At 52.8% G+C, this 15084-nt stretch overlaps 1 protein-coding gene across 2 annotated transcripts in view; it reads right to left on the reverse strand.

The window, feature by feature from the left end:
- The window catches only part of MPRIP (myosin phosphatase Rho interacting protein), a 73147-nt gene that overhangs the window by 2473 nt on the left and 55590 nt on the right, over positions 1–15084 (reverse strand). The window contains exons 15-23 of one of the 2 annotated variants that reach the window (XM_034065596.1): positions 14950–15066; positions 8145–11999; positions 5581–5728; positions 4843–4960; positions 4239–4398; positions 4006–4125; positions 3513–3599; positions 2625–2787; positions 2126–2211 (exon numbers count right to left, since the gene is read on the reverse strand). In XM_034065596.1, the coding sequence (XP_033921487.1) occupies positions 2126–2211; positions 2625–2787; positions 3513–3599; positions 4006–4125; positions 4239–4398; positions 4843–4960; positions 5581–5728; positions 8145–11999; positions 14950–15066 (4854 nt within the window). Of the gene's footprint in view, positions 1–1011; positions 1078–2125; positions 2212–2624; positions 2788–3512; positions 3600–4005; positions 4126–4238; positions 4399–4842; positions 4961–5580; positions 5729–8144; positions 12000–14949; positions 15067–15084 lie in introns of both variants that reach the window. The other variant, XM_034065595.1, reaches the window with a different exon arrangement.

A 15084-nucleotide genomic window follows, 5' to 3' on the forward strand; every position in this document is an offset into this window, starting at 1 on the left:
CTGATTCCCAGTGAGATGGAAGGAGACAACAGAAACCATCAGCCTACTCTGCCTGATGGTACAAATTCCAGCAATCCACCCCATAGGCACTCTCACAACCCATTTAAGTTGAGCCTGATGAAAGGTGACTAATGTAGGATGAGATCTGTGATAAAGGCATCCTTCATCAGCCTTCCTGGGGCTCTCCATCGAGCTGGGGAGCTCCCCTCTCTTCCCTAAGCTCCCTCTGCAGGTGCTCCAACTTCACTCTCTACCATGGGCCAGTAAAGCAACTATTGCTCCAGTTACTCAAGGGTCATTAGGATCTGCCTCATAACTCCCTCCTTCTGCTGGATGAGCTCGGAAGCCTGAGGCCAGCAGGATGGGGGTGCAATGCAGGGATGGAGAGCAGTACAGTGGACACTGGGAAGCAGGAGGGATCCTGGAAAGCAGGAAGAGGAGGTTACTGTGTAAGGAAGACTCTTTTTGCTCAGGCACAGATCAACCTAAAGAAGCAGCAACTATAGGTAAAGGAAATTTAGGGCAGCCCAGGACATCCCCTCTGCAGCTGGGACCGGGACCACCACTTTACATGCTCCAGGCCTATGTAGGAAAGGCATTTCCAGGCATCCCCAATCCACTCCTCATCGTGGCTAACAGCAAACGCCTGTTGTCCTACCAGACCTGGATGCTGCTGAAGTTTAGCCTGAGGCATACAGAGTTATCCAAGCATGCACACTCAGTGTCCCACGCTCCCAACACAGCCACCAAGGGACCATGTCCAAATCCCCTCCATGAAGGTTAGCTGTGTTGGTGAGGGTGGGAGGAGCAGGAAGATGAGAAACATTCCCTATGGAAAAGAACTGCATTTCATCTGGATCTTGGGTACACTGCCTGCTCCCCTTCCCCCTCCCCCAGCAATTAGCCATAAACCACAGTCATTAAGAGCAGAAGGGCTCTGGTTTGCCATGTGCATGCAAAAGTGGCCGCTCCGGTGGTGGTGGTGGTCGTGGTGGGTGCTGGTCTGTTTACCTATGTGGCAGGGAACCTGGACTCGGGTTCATTTCAGTTATCCCATGAGACCTGCTCAATAACGGACTGTTGAAGGAAGAGGCAAAACAAAGAGAAACAAAAACAGAACGAGAAGCTCATCAATCCTGGATGCATTGGTACAGCCCCAGCCCCCCAGCGATGCGAGCAGGCAGAGCCCATGCTTGCTCTCCTCTCCTCCTTCCCCACCAAGCAACACACACAGCAGGCACCACTCCATAAGGGGTATGAGTTGAAGTGGTGAAGGGAAACCCAATGTCACATCTGGCCCAGCAGGTCTGGGCTGCTCTGAAATGCACAAGGATGCTCTCTGCATTTACTCAGTGCAGCACAGGCTGTATCCCCTGCATGGGCACGGAGCTAGAAGCCTTCTGCCTGCCCAGCTTCTTGCTCCACACAAGGTCCCAACCACTTCAAACATCAACAGGAGACACCAGGTATCCAGCAGTGAAGGCAAAGGCTTTGCCTGTGCTGATCTTCCTTCAACTGACCTATGGCAAACGATGCCTTGAGCAGATTCATTTGCCCTTTTCATCCCTGTGGTCCCAAAGCAACAGGCAGTGTGGAACATGATGTAACTGTGGCTGTCAGCAAGGAGAGCTTGGCTCAGCAGCACTAGGCTTTGGGACCAACAGCCAGAGGAACATAGGGCCATCTGCACCGTGTTAACACACAAGCAAGTGTGTTAAATACACCCAGGAGCAAGGCATCGTTGTTGCATGTAAAGACCAAAAACCTTGCAGTGATGAGCACTGAACACTAGAATGATGTGCCTGTTTCCATCTATATTTCAACTGAAAATGGGGAGCAAATACTGGGAGAGTCCTCCTGTGAAAGACCAAAGAACAGGGTGAACTTCATCCTTCCTTTCAAGTGGGGAACAACTTCACCCCTCCATCTCAGAGTGTGTGTGGGTACCATGGGGGGCTGCTCAGCCAACCATTCCAGTCAAAAGCTCACTTTTCTTCCCAGTGACTAGCACTAGTGACTGGGAAATTCCCAGTTTTCTTCCCCTTCCATTCCTTCCCACCTAGCACCCCCACTGGAGAGTAACACTGGTTATTCCCATCATATGGGACAGGAGATCTGTGCTCACCTTTGACCTGATATTCCTTAGTTGCCGGCTAACACTGGATCTGTCTTTCTTCAAGAAATCAGGGTTGCTTTTTGATTTCATTATATCTGGGAAGAAGCAGAAGAAGTGGTGTTAATGTGGTGTCCATTGCATCCCTGCAAGGAGCGGGGCTGGGGCTCCTCTGCCCTCCCATCCCAAGCAAGTGCCTTGGTGTGCCCAACTCAAGCGGTGCTGCTGCATGGTCAGAGGGGGCTCTCAGGAGTCACCACTCCCTTGTACCATGAGGTTTTCCCAATGCAAAGTGCCAGAAGGCTTTCAAATCCCATTGACTTCCCATCTGTGGGCTGGAAGGAGGAACTGCCACAGGAGGGCAGCTCCACTGCAAGGAGTGGAGGTGGAAGCAGCATGAAACAGCAAAACAGCCTCACAGCAAGTCCTATACTTGGACCTATTGCTACACGAGGGCTTGGATGCCAGGATGCATGTGTGAAGCTCAGGAAACCCACGGGGGAGCACTGACCATATCCCGATACAGTGGTGTTCACAGGGGATTTCTCTCCCTGAGCTTCTGTGGCTGCTTTCAGCTGCTCTTTCAACCTGCTGATATCACAGTCTGCCTTGGCCTTCACGATGCTCAGCTCCGTGTAGATGTCCTTGTACTTGTCGCTGGCGTATTTCTTATCCTGGCAAAAGGCACAAGAGCAACCCAATGGGGTCAGACACGCAGCTGGAGCCAAGGAGGTTGTGAATGCACCGAAGAGGAGCTTGGCAAATGCCCAAGGAAGAGCTAGCAACAGGGAGGAATGCTTGGCTGGAGCCACACACGCATTTCATCCACACACCCTCAAAGCTGCCTCTAACAGTGGGACAGGGGTTGGGAGAGGCACAAAGCTCTTCCAGTGGTGAGCATGGAATCATGGAATGGTTAGGGTTGGAAGGGACCTTAAATACCCTAAAAGACCTTGAAGAGGAAGAGCATACAGCACTGCCCATGCATGTAGCCCTTTTGTTATAGGATTACTTGTCTGTGCTTCAGCAAAGACACAGAAATCCATCAGAATTCCCAGAAATAGCCATGGCACAGAGGCCACCAGAGCAAACTAGATCCAATGCTGGAAGGCTGGGCAGATCCCTAACACTGATTGCTTTTACCATTTAAATCTGATCTGATGTGCCAGGAATAGGGGTAAAGCACTGAAGGGACGTCTCCCACTCAGTCTGCCTTGTGGGGGTAAGTTCTAAGCTGACACAGGTGTGGAGGGCTTTACTGATGACACCAAATGTGTATTCAGTCCCATGCAGGGGAAACATTAACAATTGCTTCAAATCTGGCTCTAAGTGAGCTGAAATGGAAGCCCACAGAGGAGCAGAGCACGTAAGAGGATGGCAGAACCACCCCTGGCATTACCCTCAGTGCTGTCTGCAGCTCGTCTTTGAGGGAGCTGATCTCCTGCTTCAGGTACTGGATTTCTGACTCTTTGACCCGCAGCAGGACCTGTGGAACAAAAGCAGCCCATGTTCACAGTGAAGAGATGCAGCACGAGCCCGAGATGCTCTCCTGCTGTGCCTGGTGACACCAGGGCACAACCTGCTCCATAAGGCTGCTGGTTCACCCACAAAGTGAGCCCTTGGGCCTCTTGGGAACATGCCCAAGCTCCCTGCACACCCCTTGTTTTCTGTCCCCATTGCTTTGTAGGGACTGGATCCCAGGGAACGAACAAACAGGCTCAGAAGGGGGTGTGTGAGAAGGGAACATCAGGACTCCATAATCTCATATCCTGATGCACAGCATTGAGCAGCCATACAGACCCACTGCACGGAGTGATGGATGGCTGTGGGATGCTCTCGGGGGTGTCCAAAGGCACTTGTGCTGCCCCTTGGGCACAGCAGAGCTCACTCACCTCCAGCTCATAGGCATCCTTGCCCTGTGTAAGAGGCGACCCAGCAGCCTCTCCCCCGCCCTCCCCGGTCAGCAGGGTCCTCAATCGCGTGATCTCCGCAGCCAGGCGGTTATTCAGCTCCTGGGAAGAGAAGGAGAACCATGTGGGAATGGTGAGCACGGCCAGGGCTTGGCACCCACCGTGCTGCCCATGGGGCTGCCACCCCCTTGGCCTGGGCATGGTGAGGATCTCACCTGGTTGTGGGCATTGAGCTCCTGGTTCTCGCGCTGGCACTGGCGGAGGGCCTGCCTCTCAGCCTCCAGCGCCTGCGCCAGGTGAGCGTTCTCCAAGCACTTCTGGGAATACTGCTCCGAAAGCACCTCCAGCTCCCGCTGCACCGACTGCAGCTCCTCCCTGTGGAACACACATGGGCAGTGCCCTCCCTGCATGCACTCTGCTGGCAGCACCCCGGGACAACAGCACTGGGATATAAGCACTGGCACAGGGTGCCCAGAGAAGCTGTGGCTGCCCCATCCCTGGCAGTGCTCAAGGCCAGGTTGGACACAGGGGCTTGGAGCAGCTGCTCCAGTGGAAGTGGTCCCTGCTTGGAGCTGGAGGAGCTTTAAGGTCCCTTCCAACCCAAACCATTCCGTGAGTCTAAGCTTGCTCTGGGCACTTGGGACTGGAGTATTTGCACATTTACACATCCACGTGGATGCATCACGATTAACAAAGCTGCTCGGCTGTTTTGCTCAGCTCCCACATAGGGATAAGCCAAGAATCAAAGGGGAGAAAGGAGTATCCAACATGTGTGATCTCCTTATGAGACCCAGTGACAGAGGATGATGATGGTCTTACAGGTATTGCCTTCGAAGGGCCTCGATGTCGGCATTAACGCTGCTGATCTGGGAGCGCTGGGACTTCTCCAGCTCTCGCTCCAGCTCTTCCCGGTGTGCGTTCTTCATGGCTTCAATGGCTGCAGGGGACAGCACAGCATCAGCACCCAGCATAGCGCTGGTACCCAGCACAGCATCAGCACCCAGCACAGTGCTGGTACCCAGCACAGCCTTAGCACCCAGCACCACTCCACCCAAGGGCCTTCTATTAGAGCTTTAGTTTGGTTTTTAAGGGTACAAAACCCGAGCCACCCCCATGAACCTCCCACTGCTTCACACTTCAGTCTGTGTCCTTGGCTTCTGCCAGTTTGAATGAAGCCCAAACAATTGTCCTATTCACATGTTTTTTCCTGGGCTGCAGCACTCCTACTGCAGAGCCCTGGGCTCCAGTGCTTTCAAGTTCCCTGGGGCACTGAAGAATGAATTCAGTGTGGAATTGGCAATAAATTAACCACAGGAATGACCAATGCCTTTATGGGTTGGAACAGAAAACAGACCAAGGAGAAGGGTACCAAGCCTGGAGAAGGAGCAGCAGATGTGCCTCCATCCACAGCATCTCTCAGACCAGCCTTTCCCCATCCCTCTGTGATGCCCACCCATCCCACGCTCTGCTCCTCTATCCTAAAGCAAACACCATTCCCATGTCCCCATCAACAGGAAGCTGCCCCATGGCAGGGGACCCTGTCTCATGTCCCCATACCTGAAATGGTGGCAGCCGTCTCCTCTGCCAGCAAGCGGTCCTTCTCCTCCCGCAGCTTCTCCAGCTCCCGCTGGTGCTGCCGCTGCAGGTCCTCAATCTTCTTCTGATGCGTCTCCTCCATGGCTGCAAAGCCCCTTTCACATGTTGCCTGCAAAAGGGACGAGGGGAAGGGGTTGGCATCACAGTGGTGGTGAGACCACCAGGAGCCACATTGCAGCGGGTAGGTTGGCACACAGGGGGATGCTCCATCATGGGGATGGACCTCATGAGGTCAGGGCTTGTCCTGCAGTCACTACTGTGTTGTATGTGTTCTACAGTGTTCCTTCTGCTCGGCCTGATTCCATAGAGCCAGCTCTAGGGTGGACAGCAGGTGACTCCTGACAGCAACAGGACCTTAACTCCCACTGAGCATTGCTTCAAGTGCTGCACGGGCAATTATCTGCTAATGGAATTAAAAGGAGTGAGCTTAGGCCAGGAGATGGAGCAGTGCTCTGAGGAGCCAGGAGTCACCAGGACTGAGATCCTGCATTCCAGCATGGTCCTTCTGCCCCAGACGCCTGTTTCCAGCTCAGCCAGCAGCCTGGCAACCCCACTGAGGGCCTTGGGATCCCGCATGGACACACAGCTGCAGGACAGAGGCAGGACAGCAAAGCCACAGGCAGGCTCAAGCTATGAGCTGGGAAGGGGCAAGCACTGAGGACAAGGTGCATGAGCCCCATCAGACAGCTGGGGGCAAACCTGATGCTGAGCACTGCACTGGACTTTTCTCCCTCTTCATGCTACAGGCTGCCTTTTAAGGGGGACAAATTCACACCCCAGTGACCACAATGCTCATGACAGTCACACCATTGACCTACACTAACACACCCTCCTCAGCATCACTTTTTGTCCAATGCTTTGTAACCTATGCCCATTCTCACTCCCTGTTTTCAGCTCCGGTTCCTTTTTCCCTCACCTTTACGTTTTAACCCCAAGGCATTGTGCACTTCCTCAGCCTTGCTCGCTTTTGGAACTCATAACTCAAGAGCCAGAACCTGTCTGGACTTGATTTGCAGTGGCATGAAGCAGCCTTGCAGACTTCTCCATCACACTTCTAATGCTGGGGGAAAATGCTTCTCCATAGGTCTGGCTGTAGGTGCAGTACTTCATGTATTGTAAATGCATTGCTATACATCCAGGACATTTGAACATGTACAACACAGCACCTCGTGTTACTGATGCTCCATTCTCCATCGGGTTCAGATGAGAAGAATCAAGCACATTTAAGCCTGTAAACTGGACAGGTTTGCTATAGCCTGGTTAGCTTTCTAGCTAAAGGAAGTCCCTCTGCTTCCTGCCAAGGTGCACAGAGAAGCTGCTCACTCTGCTCTCCTCCTGGATACCTCTGCTGGGAAGATGCTTTTTGCCTTCGTCCAAAGCAAGAACATCCCTTGGTACCAGCATCCTGTTTGGTGCCTGGCTCACAGGACAAGGTTATCCCTGTGTCCTGCTGGCCTCAGTGAGGGGTTCAAGAAGCACTTCCCCTTCCTAAGGGTTAAGATGGAGGAGATAGTATTGAGTGAGCACCACTGCTTCCCTCTGCTCTCCTCAGCAGTTCCCTCTCCCCTGTGCACTCAGTTCATATGATGGGATGCAGCAGAACTACTGCTCCCCCCAGGTTAATACCAGCTTTTGGCTGGAGCTGAGCCACACTTTACCCCCATCCACTGAGGATCTCATGGCTGGAAGGAAGCTTTCTGCTGACTGAAGAACTCCATGGAAGCCTCACCAGCACAGCCTCTGCACGCTGCCCTTTCAACCAAGAGTCCTCTGCCACCCTAAACCCACTTCCCAACTGGAAATGTTCTCCCATCAACAGCAAAACACCAAAGCCGAGAGGGTTATTTGAGATGCTGCAGCATCTCAGGCCAGTTTTACAGCCAGACAGTACAGCAGGAGCAATGCGAACGATGGTGTTCTATTGGTGTTCTATTGCCAATGGCTTCCTCTGCACCTCGCCTGGGTTGCCTGTAACTGTGCACTGTTTGTTGTGTCAAGACTTGCTGCTGTGCACCATCAGGGTGGTTCTCCTCACAGCCTTGTGCTTTGCTATGGAATTTGGCATGGTTGCAGCTGCTTTTCCCAGGAACATACAAGTAAATTCCCATTTCATCCCACATTTCTGAGGGCAGCAGAGACAGACTGGAGATTTGATCAGATTGAGACAGACAGAGTTGAGGAATGCTTTTAAAGGGAAGCCATGAATAAAATGTATGCCTCAGATAGGAGGAGAAACACTATGGTCTTCATAATGAAGGAGAGCGTGATGTTACCAAGCTACTTTGTCACTCTCCCTCTCTATACACAGAGACCACCTCCAAGCATTAACTCCCTTACTAAGACCAAGCCTTTAGCAATGCATTTAGAATACCCAAGCATGGGGATGCTTTATAGAGACCTTGGGGCTCACTTCAGCATGCTGGCTCTTTAGGGGGATGCCCATTGGTCCAACAAGCACACCCCAGGACCAAACACACCCTCCCGGTCACTCAGCAGCAGAAAAAGTGTTAAAAACATATCAAAACCTTTAAGTTTTCAAAGTCTTTCTGGTATTTCTCCCTCAGGGTGGAAGCGTTCCCCTCTAGATGCTTGTTCTCCAGCTCATCCCTCATGGCGTTCATCTGGGCCTCCAGCTCCTGGATGCGCTCCCTCAGGCCGTGCATGGAGTCCAGGTCACTCCCAGGCTCCTGCCCAGTGCCACCAGTGGGCACCCAGGCATCCCCATCACCCGGGTCCATGGTGGGGGACACCTCAGGGTGCTGCCTCTGGTACTCATCCAGGGTCTCCTGCAGGCGCTGCAGGTTCTGGCTGTAGTGCTCCTGCAGCGCCTGCAGCTCCTCGCCATGGATAACCTGCAGCTCCTTGATCTTGGCCTGGAACTTGTCCTCCAGCATCTGCATCTGCTCCAGGTGGTACCGCTCCATGTTCTGCTTGTCACGGACAATGGCATCCAGTTGGGTGAGCCCTTCTGTCCTCTCAGCCTTCAGAGCATCCTCTGTCCTGTTCAGCTGCTCTATCACGTTCCGGATCTCCTCTTCGTACCGTCCTTGTAACTCACTCAAGCTCTTGCTGTGCTTATGCTCTTCCTCCTCCAGGAGCCTCCTCTGAGCATCGAGCTGGGCCACCTTCGCTTTGAGATCAGCATTCTCCCTTTCCAGCATGGCAATCACCTCGCTGTACTCACCCTGCTGCTTCCTGAGCAAGTCTTCATACTCATCCCGAAGGAGAGAGACCGTCTTCACGCGCTCTTGGCAGAGAGCATCCATGCTCTGCAAGGACTCCTTGTAGGACTTCATCTCTCTTTCATATTCCAGCCGCACTTTGCAAGCGGCGTAACAAACCTGAGCCTGGACTATTGCATCGTGGACTAACAAAGAGGAATACCTTCCAAGGCCTCCCATGCATGAATGATAGGAAAGACTCTGAGATATCTTCAGGAGCTTCTGACAGTCTCTCATTGCCTCCTCAGGAGGCAGAGAGAGTAAGGCAACAGATATCTCCTTCAGAACATCAGCTTTGTCCTTTAGCTGCTGGGCAAGATCTTCCTGAATGGAAACAAGAGCTTCACCACTACAGTCCTGCAGGCTGCCAGTCTGCTCCCTCTTGGCTAATTCCTGACACGGCCCCATTTGGAGATGGCTCCCATCCCAAGAGATCTGGGCTCTTCCTGAAGCATCCTTCTGTATCTCCAGTGCTTCAGTAATCTGGTGCATAACTCTATCAAAATCAGGAGTCCTGTACGCTCTGATGATCTCCTCCAACATGCACTTATGCTGCTGGAGGGCTGTTTTGGTATTATGGAGGTCTTCTTCAATGCTTTTTAATCTCTGATGAAAAGATTCCCTCATTTTCTGTGCAACAAACCCAAGTTCTGCCTTGATCAACGCAGCATCTGCTACGGCACTGAGAAAACATGGAGAAAAGCCCAAACCTGTTGCTTCTGGTTTGCCCTCTGCTTCCCCTTCTCTGGTGCTCAAGTGCACTCTCAGCTCCTCCACTTGGCTCCAGAACTCCCCTTCCAGCAGCAGCTTCTTAGACAGGACACTGGCCAGACTGATGGCTGTATGAGACACATGGGCTGGCTCCAACAAGGCCACCTCGGCCGTTCCCTGGATCTCTCTCAGAAGCTGGGATATCTCAGAGCTTGCGTTCTTCAAGGACTCTGCTATTTGGTTGATGAGAGAGGCCTCAAAGGCCACTCTCTCTGAAAGCCACCTCAGCTGGCCCATGTCAAACGCTTCCACTCGCTGCTCCTTGGAGACATGCTCCTCTTCTCCCAAAACCCCTCCTTCTGGAGCATGGCTATCCGTGATAAGCCTTTCACTCTGCTGATGCTCGGATGGTGCACCTCTCAAGGCTTGGATTGCATTTGATAAGGTCATTTCCATGCTGGACAGAGTCACAAGGACCAAATCACCCTCTTTCTCCTTGTCGGATGTGGGCAAAGACCTCAATTGCTCCCTGCACTTCTCTAAGCAAGTCAGGGCTTGATCATTTCTCAGCTGGAAAGCTCCCAGCTCACTAACATGGCTTTCTATGAGCTTCAACTTCTCCTGCCTCTCACTCTCAAGCTGTGAGATCAAAGCACTGACTTGGGATAAGCTGGTCTGGAGCTGTTCCCGCAGCTGAGACTCGGTGCTGGCCCACTGATGGTGCAGGGCAATGAGGGTCTCCTGGTTATGGCCGTGCTGGCTCTCAAGCTTCATCGTTACATCTTTGAGCTTCTCCTCTGTGATGTACAGTTTGGTTTCCAGGGAATGGATAATGGAGAGATAGGTGTCAGAGTCACTTGTCCCCGATGATGGGTAACCCAGAGTGGGCTCCGATGACATGCTTTCTTCAGACAGAGACCTGTCCTGGCTCGTGTCCGACGAGGTGCTGCTTGTCCAGTTCTTCTCCGATCCATCTGGATGGATGTATTTCTGGCACTGGATGCTCGAGAAACGGATTCTTTGCCTCTTGGCCCCCATGATTCCCACCTCGGGCTTTGTTAAGGCTTTCTGAACCAGATCCTGGTCCTGGAGCTCTACAGCTTTGGATGGGGAATCGAATTCCTCCGTTTGCCTCTGGCTGGTCTCAAGAACCTCATCCTCCTCCTCCTTCAGTGCATAGGTCAGAGCTGGGAGGACATCCTGAGTTGGCAGAGGCTGCCCTAACTGGGAGGGATGACTTTCATCAGCCTCTAGATTATGGCCAAGCTCTTCTGCCTCCTCAGCACACGGACCTGTGCCTACACTAGCCAATTTCCTTAAAGCCTCCTCCTTGGCCTTCAGCTTTATTTTAGTCTCCTCCAAACTGCTATCTAAAGCAACCATTTTAGCCAAAGCCTCACTGAGATCTTGATCTTTCTTCTCCACAATCCTCAAGTGCATTTCCTTAACGTGTCTCAGCTCTTCTTCCTTCTCCTTCAGCACCTCCTGCACACCCTGGAACTGATCGGACACCTCCTCGAACGACTGCTCCAGGTTGTGGTAGTTGGTCTCTTCCATCTTCAGCTTTGCTTGCAGCTTTGCCACTTCGTTATCCGACTCAGCAACCTGATTCATGAGCTCCTGGAACCGACACTTGATCTGATCTCTCTCTCTTTCGAGCTCCTTGATGTGCTCTGCCAGTTTCTGGATGCTGGCCTCCTTCATCAGCAGCTGCTCCTCCAACTGGTGGACGAGCTTGCTGCCTTCGAACTTGGCACTCAGCTTCTCCTTCTGCAGGATCTCCATTTGCTGCTCGCTGTTCTGCAGCTGGATCTCATACTCGTTGGCTTTCTCCTCCACCTCCTTCAGGCTCCGGATTAAAACCTGCTTCTCCCTCTCACAACTCTCCAGCAAAGCCTCATAATTCCTCTGCAGCTTCTCCTCCATGAGCATCCGCGCTTGCTCGCTGGCGTTCAGCTGCCTGCTCAGGTCTGCAATCCTATCTTGGAGCCTCTGCACCTCCTTCTGATGGTCCCTCTGCAGAGCCTGCTGCATCTCCAGGTCCCGCAGCTCCTGGGTCTTCTCCAGGAGCAAAGCCTCTGCACTCTTCAGCTTCTGCTCGCTGGCCTTCAGCTGGGAGCTGAGCGCAGCCTCTCCGTGCTGCCACTCCTCCAGCTGCTCTTTGGCTTTCTCCTTTTCACTCCTCAGGTCACTCTTGAGCTTGGCCAGGGTCTGCTCCTTGATGGAAAGCTCGGCCGCTGCGTTACTGAGCCTCGCCTGCAGGCTCTGAATCTCGGCTTCGTGGTGCCGGATCACGTCCTTGGCCTCGGCGTAGCTGCGCTTCAGCGACTGAATCTGCTGATTGATCAGCTCTTGGCGCTGGCATTGGGCTTCCAGCTCGCTTTGGAGGTCCTGGTTGACTTTGTGGAGCCTCTGCCAGGCACCTGATGGCGAGGCGGCCACCTCGGTCTTAAAGAGATTGATTAAATACTAGGTTAGTAACACTCTTGGCTCTCCCTTCTGAGTGTCACACCTCTGGCCAGGCAGGCCATGGCAAAAGCTCCTCGCAGTGATTTGGCTGCTACCCACATGCTCCAATTGAGATGATTTGTTCTTGGCATAATTTGTATAGTTTGGTTTAACCTCTTTTTTTTGGGCTTTGTTTTTGTTAGTTTTGAATGAGCAACGACTGCTTTCCAGGAAGAGAAAACACGGACCACAACATCCAAACAGCTGCACAGGAACAGGCTCAAAAGGAAACCAAAATAACCCAACCAAAAAACTCAAACAGAACCAAACGGAAACAAAACACCACACGATGGAAAAGAAACACCAGCAGTAAAACAGAGAGACAGACAAGAGCAAAACCAGGGCGTGAGAAGGGAGGCAGGATGGTAACAGGGTGAGAAGAAAGTGCTTTCTGAGCATGTTTGTTCGGGTTGTTGTGGAACAACAAGTGCACAGTTCAGGTAACACAGTCCTACCGACCCAAAGCAACAACAGAAAGTGAGGTGACAGCACTGACATCACATCCCACCCCAACGCAGGACTGCAGCGTGGCGATGTCATGTCTGTGCCTGCAAACAGGGCTGCTCATCGCATGACAGAGGTGTTGGTATGTGAAAGGTTAAGGCTAAGGAGGATCTAATTCCTCTACCTGCAAACAAAAACCCAACCCCAAACCCAACGAAGGACAAAATAAAAGGGAAGGGAAGGGGAAAAGGCATGATGAGAATGTAAACTGAAAGAAACCGACCTTGGTGAGATTCAAACCAAAGCAATGTAGCATGCAACGAGAAAACTCACAGAGAGAGAACCCATGCATGAAGGCGACAGAAATGATGTATCTTGAAACAAAATACACAGACAGGAAGAGGTGAGAGAAGCACAGCGTGAAGCCTAGGAATTTGGCCTGCCTTTGCTGTACTCTGGTTGCTGGTAAGGAAAGCCCACAGATGTGACACTCAGTTATGTTAAGTTATATTTCATGCTTTACACCAAAACACATGCAAGAACATCCGCCCGGGACAGGTTAGTACGTGACCCTTCCCACCCACCACAACTGGAGCCCGGGGACATCTCCAGTCTGTTGGTGAGGAGCAGGAGCTCCCACTGTTTCTCCCACTAGGGATGTCCCATCCCAAGGAAGCTCAGAGCAAGAGAGGGGTTACACGAGGCTGGAGAGGCTTCGGTGCGCGGCACATGCATCAGGGTGCGGATCTCAGTGGCTGCCTTATGAAACATGCAGCATCTTCTATGTCTGGCAGTGCTTGGGGGTCTGTGTGGGGCTGGTCAGGCTGCCGAGGAGGGGTTGGTTCCCCCTCAGGCAGCTCAGGAGGGATGGGTTGGCAGCAGTCAGGCTCCTCCATCATCCCTCCCCATAGACAACATGGGAACCTCTCCAAAACTAGGCAGGATGGAGGTGGGGACCACTGTTCAGAGGGTCCATCCCAAAAGATGTTTGCCCACAGTGTGGGGCTGCAGGAACACCCCAGGGATTCCATTCCTCTGCCCCAACAGGGTTTGCTGGGTTTACTCCCTTTGCAACAGGACTTTAATCCCTCTGTTCCCAAGGAAACACAAGGGAAATCCCCAGAACAATGAAACTGGAGCAAGCAAAAGCCTCCAGCCCTTCCAAAAACCCTCTCCAACTTCTAAGTCACAGCCTGGGTCACTTCTCACTGCAGTGATGACTCCTCAGCCGTCCTGCAGCCTTCCTCCTTGTATCATAGGGCCAACTTCAACTCAGCCAATCTGATGATGGATTGAGCATCCAGCTTTTAGCCCCATTCCCTGACTTTTTCCAGGCTCCAGGCAAAGGAAGGCCGGATGCCTTTGCCCCAGGGATGTGGGAGTTAAGTTACTCCTCCAACACTGCCAACTGACAATGGAACTCCTCCAAGCAAGCACTGTCAGCCTGGGGACTCCAGAAGCAAATGTATTAAGACCTCCTCCAAGGAGATCACTGGCAAGGGAGGCAAGATCCTCCCCTACCTGGGCTGGCTCCACTGCCTATGGAACTCCTTCAGGGGAGATTCCTCCCATGGGAAATAAGGACACCAGATTCAGCATCAACACCGGGTTTGCTGCCATAGGAGCTCAGTGTGTGGCCACTTCCATCCAGAGCCAAACTGGCCAAGTAGGTCTGAGCAGGTCAAAACAGGACTATGGACCCATGAGAGCAGTCAGGAGCTGCCTTGCAGGCGCCACGGCTCCTCCAGGCATGGATGCTCCCAAAGGAAGGGCTGGGAAAAGGCTGCTTTGTTTGGAGGAGGGGAGCAAAGGCTTCCCAAGAGACTCTCCCATCTCTTTTGCCAGCCCCTCCAAAACACAATTCAAGGCTTTGCTGAGGAAAAGCATCTTGTAAGAGAAGAACCAAGATCCAAGACAACAGGCTGCCCTGGTGCAAATCCCGCTCTGCCTGCAGGGAATGTGCCCAGGAGATCCGCCTGGATCACATGTGCTGTGTTTGCCCATACAACCACCGCAGCAACTCCTCATCCAGGACACACTGGGGACACAAAAGCCTTATTCCCACAGCCTGAGGGGAATATCTGGAGCACAGAAAGAGGGGAACAGCAGTTGCATGGGCAAACATGGGGCAGATCAGAGGTGGACTTTGTTGAGATCCCACCTGCCTACCACGGCTGTGTTTTGTTTTCCAACAGGGATGCAAGCAGGCAATGCTCTCTGCTGCCTGCTGCATCCCAGATGAGAGGTTTTGTTAAGCAGATGGTTCTGCAAGGCTGCTGAATTAGCAGTGTTCTGCAAGGTCAAAGCTCCTGGACCCCACTCAGTGGTTCCCATCTCTGCAGCAAGCAGGATGCAACCACAAACACCCCAGACCGAAGCCCACCAGGGTCCCCCTTGGGCACACACAGAGAAGAGGATGGTTTCTCTCTCCTCCCTGCTCCCCTACCTGCAACACGTAGCCCTCCCGGGCGCTCTGCTCCCGGCCCAGTGCCACTTTCAGCTGGTCCTGCAGGTGCCGGTTCTGCTCCAGGAGCTCCAGGGCCTCCTTCTGCTTCTGCTCCAGCTGGAGGGACACAGAGTC

The sequence above is a fragment of the Melopsittacus undulatus genome, chromosome 8 (genome assembly GCF_012275295.1).
Source record: "Melopsittacus undulatus isolate bMelUnd1 chromosome 8, bMelUnd1.mat.Z, whole genome shotgun sequence".
Classification (NCBI taxonomy): Eukaryota; Metazoa; Chordata; class Aves; order Psittaciformes; family Psittaculidae; genus Melopsittacus; species Melopsittacus undulatus.